The sequence below is a fragment of the Colletotrichum paranaense genome, assembly GCF_030867605.1.
Source record: "Colletotrichum paranaense strain IMI 384185 chromosome Unknown Scaffold_5.1, whole genome shotgun sequence".
NCBI classification, from domain to species: Eukaryota; Fungi; Ascomycota; class Sordariomycetes; order Glomerellales; family Glomerellaceae; genus Colletotrichum; species Colletotrichum paranaense.
Window position 1 is genome coordinate 1,346,069 of NW_026848963.1, and position 12,688 is coordinate 1,358,756.

General features: G+C 52.6%; 5 protein-coding genes across 5 annotated transcripts; 2 read left to right on the top strand and 3 right to left on the bottom strand.

Annotated features, from left to right (window-relative positions):
* Nucleotides 1-1,324: 1,324 nt before the first annotated feature.
* CPAR01_06803 (WD domain-containing protein) lies at nt 1,325-2,917 on the bottom strand (the record flags this gene model as incomplete). Its single annotated transcript, XM_060491074.1, has 2 exons — nt 1,325-2,331; nt 2,386-2,917. 2 exons carry the CDS (start codon nt 2,915-2,917, stop codon nt 1,325-1,327), a joined length of 1,539 nt encoding a protein of 512 aa, XP_060349948.1.
* A 639-nt stretch (nt 2,918-3,556) lies between these two features.
* On the top strand, nt 3,557-4,744 carry CPAR01_06804 (uncharacterized protein; the record flags this gene model as incomplete). The annotated part of the gene is made up of 1 exon (XM_060491075.1): nt 3,557-4,744. One exon carries the CDS (start codon nt 3,557-3,559, stop codon nt 4,742-4,744), a length of 1,188 nt encoding a protein of 395 aa, XP_060349949.1.
* Nucleotides 4,745-7,088: 2,344 nt separating this feature from the next.
* CPAR01_06805 (pyridoxine biosynthesis protein) lies at nt 7,089-8,024 on the bottom strand (the record flags this gene model as incomplete). Its single annotated transcript, XM_060491076.1, has 1 exon — nt 7,089-8,024. One exon carries the CDS (start codon nt 8,022-8,024, stop codon nt 7,089-7,091), a length of 936 nt encoding a protein of 311 aa, XP_060349950.1.
* A 762-nt stretch (nt 8,025-8,786) lies between these two features.
* On the bottom strand, nt 8,787-9,032 carry CPAR01_06806 (uncharacterized protein; the record flags this gene model as incomplete). Its single annotated transcript, XM_060491077.1, has 1 exon — nt 8,787-9,032. One exon carries the CDS (start codon nt 9,030-9,032, stop codon nt 8,787-8,789), a length of 246 nt encoding a protein of 81 aa, XP_060349951.1.
* An 850-nt stretch (nt 9,033-9,882) lies between these two features.
* Nucleotides 9,883-10,998, top strand: CPAR01_06807 (SNO glutamine amidotransferase; the record flags this gene model as incomplete). The annotated part of the gene is made up of 2 exons (XM_060491078.1): nt 9,883-10,262; nt 10,476-10,998. 2 exons carry the CDS (start codon nt 9,883-9,885, stop codon nt 10,996-10,998), a joined length of 903 nt encoding a protein of 300 aa, XP_060349952.1.
* Nucleotides 10,999-12,688: the final 1,690 nt, after the last annotated feature.

Here is a 12,688-nt window from a genome sequence, read left to right on the forward strand (position 1 = left end):
CATGGAGACGATCAACAATACAACTTTTCCATCAAGGAGGTCCGTTTCATATGCCTTCATTTGTAGATAGATAACGCATAATCAACTATTTATACTTGTGCAGGATTTTGTCGTGGTGGTAACCGACACGAAGGTATTCGCTCAATGTAGCTACAAATTAGAACCTACGTGAAGTACACGGGAAAAATCAATACGACGCAAATCTACGTCTGAGATATGTTTTAATGGGCAAGAATCGTCTCGAGTACAATAGAATTCATCTTCATATTTGTAAACTACAGACAATTATCGAAAACCAGATACTAGCGATGACCCAGGCTCCTGCTCACCACGCCGAAGTTTCGCAAACAATCACGCAGTGGAAAGCCAAAGGCTGGCTGGACAAGTCATCATTCCAACTTTAATCAGGCTCTGAGATCCTTCTTGAATTACATAATACCAGAAACAAGACTTCCGTGCATTGATAAGAGGAAGTATGATGAAGGCCGCAAATGGAAGCAGACCTCTGCCAACTACATCCCCAGCAGCATGACTGATCACGTGTTAGAACTGCACGACCAACCTGAGTACTAAGGCCCATGGTAGAAGACTGATCAAGACCAAGGATAATTTCTGTTGGGTATACTGTGGGCCTCCTGATTCCTCTCCTCACAGGATCGTAGTGCCCACCACCTTCGTAGGTAGCAAGCAGCAAATGCTTGAAACAGTGGCCATGTCCCACCCAAGACAGCTTCACCCATCCAGTACTTCATCCAGCCGGGCTGTTTTGCATATCATTTTCGACAATTCGCCTTTTGTTTCCTTGTGTCTTCAGAGATAATGAGATACGGGTGTGTGTTGCTTTCACTCCTGGGCTGTCACATCATGACACAAATGGGTACCGCGGGCATGCACCTTTATGGCGGGCAGGCAGTCTGTTCAACGGCAAGCGGTCACCAGTCAAAGCAATGTAAACAAAAACTCTTTTGTCCAATTCTTTTTCCGAAATGCCCCAGCGTTATCCAAACAACACCTGGCCGAGATCTTGAAGACGGTTTCCAAGCCGCATAACAGGGTTCAGGACTACCCTGACCACCGTAACCGCATAGGGCTGACGGCGTCTGCCTATATACTGGATCGTAGACAAGCTCAAGTATTGCATCTTCCAGAACCCTCCAGAAAATAGTTATATTGTTGGCGGCCTGAAGCACCCGCCATAGCAGTAATGACCTCCTGTCCCCTAACGCCGCGCAAAATGACATGCCAACTCCTGTTCCTCCCCGGCGCCAAGAAGGCCGCCCAATGTACACGAAATTCCAGCGGTCCCGTATCTATACCTCCAGGCTTACTGCCACAAGCACAGCTTTCCACTTGCCGTACCACCGGCCACCCAGTCCATCGTCGGATGGAAGTGAGCGACAGCGGGGACAGCCGAGATGCCGTCTCCACCTAACTGCGCAAGTTGCTCGCCATTGGCGGCGTACACGTCGACGAAACGGTTCATGTTCCCAATCACAAATTTCTGGATGCCGTCCTTCGGGCGCTTTTGCCACTGGGGCTTGAGGATGGTCACCCAACGGCCAGTCTGGTTGTTGTGCTTTACAATATGCTTCGGCTCCATCTCGGTGGACTTGTCCCAGTCGGTATGGTCAGCCCAGTCATAGATCTTGATTGTGTCATCGTAGGAAGACGTGGCGATTTGTCCCCCGGGACTCCATGACGCGTGAGAGACTGATAGGCGGGAGTTGTGCTCGTAGAGCATGGCAGGGTGTCTCATATCTCCCTTGCCGGTGACCTTCCGCAAATCCCAGATCTTGACCGTTCTGTCGAGAGACGCCGTGGTAAGAAGGTGTGGCTCGCGCGGGTTCAAAGAGAAGCCTCCAATCTTGTTGTCGGACAACTGCCACATCTCTGTGGACTTGGGGTCGCGGATGTCGACCTTTCCAACGGCGCCGTTGAGGGTAGAGAAGTAAATGATGTTCTTGTCCGTCAATGGAATATCAATGGCAGACAGGGGGATATCTTCATTCTTGTCCTCGGGCTCCCAGACGGGCAAACAAACGTCCTTTCCTAAATCTAGCACTCGGACGGTAGAGTCGTATGAGGACGTGTAGACCTTTTGCTGCTCGAACGGAGAAACGATGATGGTCGTAATCGTTCTGGTGTGGATTTTGTAGGCACCAATCTTGGGGTCAAACCAGGCGTCTTCGTCATCATCGTTCTCCGGGGGGCCATCCTGAGAGGCGTCGAAAACACCTACAGCGCCTTCCTTATCACCGGCGAATACCAGGGGTTTGTCCTCTGTAGGATGGAAAGTGGCAGCGTAGATGCGCAAGGGACAGATCTTGATGTCTGGGAATACGTGAGCAACTACAACCAAAGATAAACACACCATGCCTGACGTACCTTGCGGGCTCCATTTCTCATAGAGCTCCAATTTGCCCATCTTCTTGCGCAACTCCTTCAGGTCCTTATCAGACGTGTTCTCCACGTCTTCATCCGTGAATGTGGGGACGCCGGGCTGGGCACCCCGAGGGACCAGTGCGCTCAATCCGGTGATTCCGTTGTTGAACTTCTTGCCATCGACGGCGATGTCTCCCAGACTAAGGTTGCCACCGATCCTCGTCTTTTTGGCCTTTTCTTGGGCAGCCTTTTCTTCAATCTCGACCTCGTACTTGCGCTTCAGGGTCTCGTTGTCGGCATCGAAGCCTGCAACGCGAGCACTGCGACGGACCGGGCCAGTGGGAGCGACAGGCTCCTTCTTTACTGGAGTCGACCGAGACTTTGGTGCTGGTTTGGGCTTGGGAGGCATGATCTTATTCGAAGCCTTGGCCAAGTCGTCCAACATGGTCTTGTTCTTCGCAATATTTGCGAGGCGCATCTTCTCGAATGCACTCATCCCCTGCTCCTCCTCGGCTTTGACCTTGGTGCGGGCCATGGTTGCGGTTTCCGAGATGGGTGTGAACAGGAAGATGTAAACGTATGCGATCTGATGGTAACAGACCCGGATATGAAGTGATTGATTCGGAGACTCGGTATGCGAGGGCGTATCAGGCGGTGTTCGTGGTCGTTCAGGGTAGGGCTGTTCACAATGTTAAACAGGTTGAAGTGGTAATGAAGAAGAAGTCTGCGACGTACTGTGAGAATTGCAACTCGGGGAATGCGATTGCAATACCGAACTTGTGTCTGACCTAAAGAAATCACAACCCTGAGCCAGATGTGGGAGTTGTGAAGCCAAGAGAAAGTTGGAAATAATGGTAATATTAGTGGAAAGAGAAAAGAGGCAATTCAGAAGGAGTAAATCATGACGGAAGGAGCGCGGTGGAGGCGAACCTGCCTAATTGAAAGCGCGTCGCAACGCGTCGAGGTTCCCGGCGGTTGCAGGGGGTTTAATGTCTATTACGTCAGCCAACAGCACCCTGTCACGCCCCTGTCGGTTGTCGGTCCCTGCATGGCCCGAGCTTCCCCTGTTGGATCTTTGGATGGAAATTTTGTTGCGTCGGCAGATACGCAACTTTTGACCATCGCAAAGTGAAGTGCATAGCTTGCGCTTCCAACCATACAACACACGCACACAATGGCTACAACATTGACGCCCTTTCTCTACCAAACGAGGACAATCCTAAGGGCCTCCGTCTCCGTTCGATCCCTCTCGACAACCGCAGGCCGGCTCCACGCCCACCCCCGAAGCCGCGGCGAACAGAGCATCCCCTTCGAATGGGACGGCCCTGCCCAAGAGCGAACTGATATCCCCAGCGGCCCAGACGGCGAGAGAAAGTCCACCATTACTCCGACCGAGAGACAAGTTTTCCGTGCAATCTTTGACGATATTGCGAAGCGCGGCGGCCAGGTCCCGCCACAGGCTGCTGTAGACGACGCCGCCTCCTCCTCCTCGCAAGTCGAACCCGAACCCGAGTCCGGATCTCGCGATGCCATCCTGCGAAAATACCCCCCTGCTCTGCGTCGCGCGGCTGAGGTCGCGCTTGGAATGCGCCAGGTGCAAGGCGACCAGCTGACCTCGTCGCGCATTTCCTTCAAGCCGGAAGAGGAGCTCGAATCAGACCTGGAAGAAGCCGCCAAGCTCGAAGCTGCGCGGAGGGACGCCCGCGCTCAAGAAGCTGTTCGTCTACAGGCCCTTCTGGACCAATGCAACACCGACGTTGAGGTCTGGAACGTTTTAGAACGCGACGTCTTCTCCATGGTCGCAAGGCTGGGTATCTCTGAAGACAAGCAGCGCCAGCCGGATCCGGAAAAGAAGGCCAAGCCTTCGTTGCACAAGAAGCCATCCAAAAAGGCCCAGCCAGACGCTCTCAGCATGGACTCACATGGTCCGCTGTACTCCATGCACCTCCTGCAGGGCCTCAAGACGCTCGACCAGTCCTTTGCGCACTCCTCCCCACTAGCGTTGAACGTCCTCCCGCGGGTTAAGGAGCTCGGCCTGGCCTCGTATGTCCTCGGCGTCTCTACGCCATTCTACAACGAGCTGGCCTCTATCCTCTGGTACCGCCACGGTGACACACAGGCTGTGCTCGCCGTGCTGGACGAGATGCAGTTCGCCGGTCTCTTCTACGACATGCAGACGCTGCGCCTCATCGATACCATTGAACTGGCCCTAGACTCGTTCCGTGGCGGCAAGCTGGGGGTGTTCTCCCAGGCTGTTGGCACCATGCCAGGCTACAATCTCGATGTCAAATCTAGGGTGGCGCGTTACGCGCGAAGGGTCCGCCATAGCCTCAGGGAGCGCAGAGGTAGTGCGCGATACTAGGACTCCCGGTGTATAGTAAAATGGTGATGGATAACTGCTGCCAAGGCCTGAGAGAGAGGCGAGGCTGCTTGTACAAGACGCTGTAACATATCTGTAAACATAACACTCCGCGTAGCGAATCCTCATCATAATTGGAACCATGGACAAGGCGCATGGCGCTCCTGGTTCACAAATGTAATCAAGATTCAAAAACACCAAAAGTTCCAACATTTCCAAGGCATAGACGCGCTATTTTGAGCATCTCGATGTTGGCTGAGACATTATCACCAGAGAATACGCGCCTTGCGATTTCCTCTCTAGAATAACAAGCAGATAGACAGGCTGAATAGGGCAGGACAGAATAGGAATCTACTATTCCACTTGCTTCCCAAGCGGGCAGCCGGACTTCAAACCGGACTTGTTGTGCTTCAAAGAAGATCGGTGGTCCCGAGGAATTGTTAAGCCTTTTAGGTATTTTTAAGCCTTCGGGAACTAAACAAGTGTGCTCACCCCCACGCCATAAATCCATTCCTGGCCATTCTTGAGCACTTTTCTCTCAATGTCTTTGTTCTCAGCCCTAGATGGGTGGACTTCACCCCCTTCCAAGATTCCAAATGGATTTGAGAAGGGCTTGGGCCTGGTCGACAGTTATTAGTTATTAGCCAGGGCGTCCCACAGCCATGTTGACGGGAAGGGCGTTATTTCGTCCTTTCTCACTACATGAACTTGTTAGAGACGGTGCAACGCCGCCAGGGGAGAGCGCTTGGCCTACTTGCTGCCACTTCTTGGATCGGATCTGAGATGTATGCTGGGATCGTCCGATGGAGAAGTCTTGTCTGAGGACACACCTCTGTGTGGAAGATTGAGGCTTCTGGTTCCTGAATGGAATCTCGTGAGCTGCTTGTATTACCCCTCGTTGCTGTCAAAGACGAAACGTGCTTTCTTTCGAAGCTTCACTGCGTGGGCGAAAAGCTTCAGGCTACATTCAACTCATGTGGTTTAGTCAGGCAGTCCAATTTGATGCTTACAACAAAGTGTTTCCTGAAGAACCAACCCGTGCAGAATTGACGTGCCAAGATGCTGGGCGTTCTTTGGCTTGCTTCATCTTCGTGACGATCCAACTCGAGGGCCTGGAAAAAACGTCATGGGCGACACTGGAGAAGAGACTTTGCGTCGGTGGATGTTGTCTAGATAGCTTCTACAGAAAGACGTTAAAGTAACATCGCCGATCTTTGGTCAAGATGGACAAGCTTGAGGTATTTTGGTCAATATGACTTCATTCTGAGAGGTAAATTAGTATAATTCTGAGGAATCCGGTAGGCGCCGTAAGGGATCAACCGAAAAGATGACTCAAAGAATATATCAAGGATTGGCGAAGATGAATGAGTGATCTTAGGTGGTCCTAAGTAAGTGTAAGCAGGAAGGCAATGTGTATACCCGTTTGAAGAACTGCAATCATGGTCAATTTGAATTTAAACCACGAGCACCATAAATGCCTCGCTCAGTATCAAAGAAAGGAAGTTTATCTGTAAGGTTAGTGGCGAGAGTCTGACGTTTATTTACAAAAGGCAAGAAACACGATGTACTTCGTTTTCTCATGAGCCAACTCCACATTTCACTCCGCAACGAAGACTACTTACTTACTTTATTTATGGTCACATTTTCAAGAATACATCAGAAGAAAAGGACAATAATTCAACAAGAAGTCACAAAATATAAGATAACCACAAAATGAAGTAAATGCGCCCTGAGCAAAATGTGAAGTTGCGGCCAGTGTGGATTGAACACACGACCTTCAGATTGATTGATTGAAGTTTCTAGGGTTCAGAACCCACTTCAGTCTGACGCTCTCCCAACTGAGCTATGTCCGCCGCTATCTTCGGGATCCACCTGGATGTGGTGCTTCTATGAAGCCGGAGCTGTTCGTCGCGAAGACTTGGTTGAGGTTGTGTGATTATTTACAATTGAAAGTTCTAGAACAATTCCTCGTTTGCATAGAACGTGTCAGAAACCTTAAACCAGAGTCATGAAGGTGGTGTGGTAGACACCAGGGATGGGTGCGTGCTCTTTGCTCATGGAATTACAGCGAGGCACTCTGAGACATCACCAAAAGAGAATGAATAACCAAAGATTCAGCCTCAAACGAGGTAGACTTTATTATACCCAAATTTTTCCAAATGCTCCGTAGAAGAAGGACTCCCTCGGCTTCGCTAGCTGATGCGGCCACAATGCCTCCATGTCTTGGTTGAAAAAGAAAATCACTGCTTTTCATATCGCAGAGTCATGAACCCATATGAACATCCCAAATCTCACACACACGCTGCCACCTAGCAGTCTAAGCTCCTGAGCATCTCAGCACCTCTGCTTACCACCCACGGGTGGCCAGCTTCTCCTCAGTCTTCAAGCTGTCGCAGTTGATGCCGACCATGGCCTCACCAAGTCCCTCACTGCACTCGGCAAGGACCTTGGCATCCTTGTAATGCGTCGTCGCTCTCACGATGGCCTTGGCGCGCTTGGCCGGGTCGCCAGACTTGAAGATACCGCTGCCGACAAAGACACCGTCGCAGCCGAGCTGCATCATCAGCGCCGCGTCCGCGGGGGTGGCGACACCGCCGGCGGCAAAGTTGACGACGGGGAGACGGCCGAGCTCGGCCGTCTGCTGGAGGAGCGTAGGGTCGACCTCGAGCTCTCTCGCCAGGGCGCGGATGCCCAAGATGCCCTCGGTCGCGAGAACACCCTTGGCGCGCGCAATGTCTCTGGTGACCTGCTTGACGTGGGTGACGGCCTCGACGACGTCGCCGGTGCCGGCCTCGCCCTTTGTGCGGATCATGGCGGCGCCCTCTGCGATTCTGCGCAGGGCCTCGCCGAGGTTGCGGCAGCCGCAGACGAAGGGGGCCTTGAAGTCGGCCTTTTCGACGTGGTAGACCTTGTCAGCCGGGGTGAGGACCTCGCTCTCGTCAATGTAGTCGACGCCGAGAGCCTCGAGAATCTGGCACTCGACAAAATGGCCGATGCGGGCCTTGGCCATGACGGGGATGGTGACGGCATTCTGGATCTCCCTGATGACGGCAGGGTCGGACATGCGGGCGACGCCGCCGTCCTTGCGGATGTCTGCCGGGACGCGCTCCAGGGCCATGACGGCGCAGGCGCCGGCCTCCTCGGCGATGCGGGCCTGGGCGGCGTCGGTCACGTCCATGATGACACCTCCCTTGAGCATCTGGGCGAGTCCGGCCTTGACGGCGAACGTATTCTTGGCGTCGCCGTTGGTGCCGTTAGGCTTGGTTGCGTCGTTGTTGGTCATTGTGATATGAGTTTGAGTAGTAACTTTTCGGGGGGTATCTTTGAGAAGGATGAACCGCTATGAGACAAGCGATAATACTGAGTCGAAGAGGTTGTGAGGTGGGATGATACAGAAGGTCTGAGTGAAAGAGACGGGAATAGAACGGCTCTGGAAGTGAGGGGTATCTTTTTTTTTCAATCAATCAGAGAGAAAGGAGGCCTCAAAATGGTTAACGAGGATTCAAGATGCTCCGCTTCACGATGGGTCTGGTTGTATGTCATGAAATCCGGGGAAAAGGGGTCTCGAGAATGAGATGTGAACGAAGGGGGGGCAAATATGTATATGGCGGCAGACAACAACTTCGATGATGACACGGCATGTTCAGCGAGGGGCCCAAGATTGGACGAAGGAGAGAGAAAAATTTTACACTTCTGCTGTACCGAGTCATCCCGTCTTTCCCGCGGATCGCTTCCATTTGCTTGGAGAACAAGACTGAACGGTGGTGGTACAGAAAAACCCCTCCGCCTAGGCGAGCCGAGCAAAGCAGCGCGTGGTCCGCGACTGAGTCGGCGGCGACACTTGGCCGTAGGGGACCCCTAGGGCCGAGCTTACCACCCAGCAAGTCTGCAGATAGTCATGACTATGGTGTACCTACTGCACAGTAGACTGCGACTCTGTGAGATGGATGGCCTGCAGCGAGCATGGAGGGGGGGGACGACGGGTCAGGGCCCGATCTCGGAAAGGCAAGATACGGTTACTCCGGGACCCGGTACATGGAGAACCTTAATGGAATGGCAGTGTCATCGAAGTATCCCCCGAAGGCAAAGTCGTAGGCCATGGCGGGCGCGCGGAGGGCGGCCCAGTCCCACGCACCGGTGTTTGAACGGGTGGCGGGAGACAGTTCTGGATGTCTGGACTCTTGACACGCTTCCCCTGGTATTGCCAGATAAGGAGAAAGCTGAGGGATTCGTGTTGTGGGACGTGTTCGTGTTGTGGATGGATCATGGCCCGACATATTCTCTTGATCATGGGTCACTCTGACAATGCGCGCATATAGCGTATGTAATCGTAATACCAATGTGCATCTCACCCTGGTAACTCGCAACCCGGCTGAGCCAAATGCTTCCTCCACAATTGGTGATAAGTTTCTACCGATCTTCCATATGCTCCGAACGGCGGCGACAGTTACCAAAGACTGAAGGGCGGGCGGAGAGCAGAGCGGTTGTCATCGGATGTAGATCCGAGCGATGCCCCTCGGCGCCCCCCTCCATGCCGCTCCCTTCAAGTTCTGTTCCGCGCGGGACAACACCCAGATCGCCCCATCTTGTTCCGCCCGAGCTGCAGAGTCAAGCTGGAATAAGCCCCGTATGCATGGAATCTTCTCTCGCCGCCGCCGCTGCAGTTCCATCATCCGTGCCTCCATCTGACGGACGCCTTTCCCTGTCCCGTTGCTCCGCCAGTCTTTGACATCAACTACCAAGTAGTATAACACCATTTGCATGGATCTTTGGTCTTGACATCAAGCAGTCCCGCGCCCTTTACGCCCTTTGCGCCCACAGCAGTTGGGACATACCTGGTCTACAATCTGTGGACTACCTACAGCGGAGCGAGTCGGCGGCGAACTACTGCTAAGCCCACCGTTACATGGCTGCCAGCCAACCTCTCTGACTAAACCGCCGATTACTGCAGTGCGGGCAACATAAAGTACCTTACTTTAGCTAGCAAGGGTCTTGAACGAGGCCGTTGTCGCCAAGGCCAACGAAGCAACCCCCAAATCCCCGTTATCCTAATTATCTTGCGCGGATAGCCCACAATCTTTCGCTGCTCTTCACCGGTCCGGGGCGTGGTGTCCGACTTCATTCAATCAGAGTCTGTGTAAATGACTCAAACACAACATTCGGATCCCTTTGCGACTCTATTACTACCCATCATCCTCAAGAACCCTGCTGAATGCTACAAGCCTTACAACGTTGAATCTCACAACACACTCCTCAAAATGCCTTCTCTCACTATCGGCGTTCTGGCTCTTCAAGGCGGCTTCCATGAACATGTCCAGCTCGTACGGAAGGCCGCCGTCTACCTCGCTACGGCCGAGTCTTCGGTGCCAAGCCCGAGACCCGAGATCGCTGCCATCGAGGTCCGCACCGAGGCAGAGCTCCGTAGTTGCGATGCCCTCATCATTCCAGGCGGAGAGAGCACAACCATCTCGTTTATCGCGGCGCAGTCCGGGTTGATGGAACCCCTCAAGGAATTCGTCAAGTAAGCCACCTCGCTCAACTCTCACCTACCAAAGATCCGAGTTTGCTTTCATGATGTCATGTGTGAAATTGAGTGAATTCCACACCTCATTCGGTTGCTTTTTCACTAGTATTCTCCCTCACTCACGCACTCACTCACTTTTTGCGAATACCTTGGAGGTCTTGGAGAGAGTTTTCCCGTGAGACAAGGTCTAATTCTTATTCTTCTTTTTAGAGTCGACCGTAAGCCAGTCTGGGGAACCTGCGCCGGCGCCATCCTTCTCGCTGATGAGGCAAATGCCACCAAGAAGGGCGGCCAAGAGCTCATCGGCGGCCTGGGCGTTCGCGTCCACCGCAACCACTTTGGTCGACAAATTGAGAGTTTCGTCGCGGACCTAGACCTGCCCTTCCTGACGCAGGGCGACGGCAACACGAAAACGGCGTCATCCCCTTACCCTGGCGTCTTCATCCGCGCCCCAATCGTTGAGGAGATCCTCTCCACCGAGGCGGGCGAGAAGGGCGACAAGCCGGCCTCCTCGGCTGTCGAGGTCCTTGCCGTTCTTCCGGGGCGAAAGAACAAGGCCGCTGAAGGCGTCAGCCAGAGCACTGCGGACGACTCGGTCGGTGATATTGTCGCTGTGAGGCAGCGCAATATCTTTGCCACGAGTTTCCACCCTGAGCTCACTGACGATGTCCGCATTCACGTTTGGTGGTTGGAGCAGGTGATGAAGGCTGCGGCACCGACATCATCTGCATGACTGGGGCCTTGACGGCGGTTTTTTTCTTCTTCACGAACGGAGCGAAGTGATGTCACGCCACATATTCGCAAAGGAGGAAAAATGAGAAAAGATCTACACAAAACCATTGACGGATTAACTTAGATAGTTACCCAGGGCGTACCTATCGTCTCTGCGTCGACGTTGAGGGGTGGCATACACCATCTATGCCACAATTATGCCACCAGAGATGTCACCGGGGGCGATAGTTTCAAGTCACATCTCATCACATTTCACATCCCACCCGGCTGGCAACAAGTAGAGAGAAGAGAGGGCCATCTCGCATCACGCACAGACGCAACGGGAGGAGATTTGCAGATCTTAGTGCTGGCCAGCCTGGTAGCAGCAACGGGTGGGCAGAGAGTTTGCGTAGCGCTGCCTTTGTCGATGGAATGAGGAGAAATGGGCTAGTGACATCCGTGGCTTGCGCGGAATTTGACCCTCCCGCCAATCCAGACACATCATCAGATCAGGCGCGAGCCGAGGGTTTGCCCGTGAGTACGGGCCGGTAAACAAGAAAAAAAGTGTGAGATAATAGCCTGTGTAGCTACGGCCGGGGTCCCACGGGAGGAGGAGGAGTGCGGCGAAACGGCCCCGCAAGAGAAGGGTAAAGATAGAATTCAGAATAGACCAGACGGAATCGCATATGATCAGCAGTCCTAGTTCCAGCCGCCGCGACATCCAGTCAGCAGGGTTCAAGATGGCTTCCAAAGTTCAACGAATGCAGACATTTCCAAGACTCCCAGATGTTCAGCTGTGCAGATCTAGGAGCCGAGCATGAGGTCAAACCTCACTCTCGGATTCATATGTGCCCATGTCCATGATCTCGGGATGGTTCCTGGGGGGGTCAATGGGGTCACAGGGGTTTGTCGTCACATCGAGACCCGATGGACAGGGCCGTGATGAAATGATCGCCCAGAAAATGACATGCAGACGAGACCCGACGACGCATATTTCTTTTGACAATGGGAAGCATGGCCAAGAGACGCAGATCACTCTTATTTTTTCCCAAAAGGGGGGATATTACTTCCAGACGAGGGAGGGGAGGCACTGGGCTCTCGAACCTTGGAATTCGCGTGTAACCCCAAAATGTGACTAATATCAGGGGGACCTCATGATCTGACTGCTACCCGCACCCTAATATTGCGGGATCTAGCATCTTTCAAAAGCGGTCTTTTCGTGAGTCGGATGTAGAATGGTGATAGTTACACAACTTTTATTAGTGGTGTTGGCACAAAGATTCATCTCCAACTAAGGCCAAGTAGTCGTGGTAGTGAAAGAAAACGAAGAATGCGCAGAATGTTCGCGATCAAGAAATGGAGCAAGTAATCTTATAATCAAATTTGATTTGAAGAAGAAGTACTCAGACCTCGTTGATTTTGTGTATATCTAATATCTACTAAATGGAACAAATGTTGAAGATCCTCTGGTGGATAAAGTACTATGATGAGGGTATATACTGGACCGAAGTAAGGTTATACAAGGAAATGAAAGTAAAAGCCCTCAAGGGCTCGTATTGAAAACAATTGGTATCAAGTATTGTCCTTAGAAGTAGTAGAGGCAACATGAAGCAATACGCAGGCTAAGAGTTCATGAGTCTTAATGGCCATCAACATCATCCACAATCTGTGGCACACACACATTTTCCCGCTCGATCCACCCGCTCGCTTGC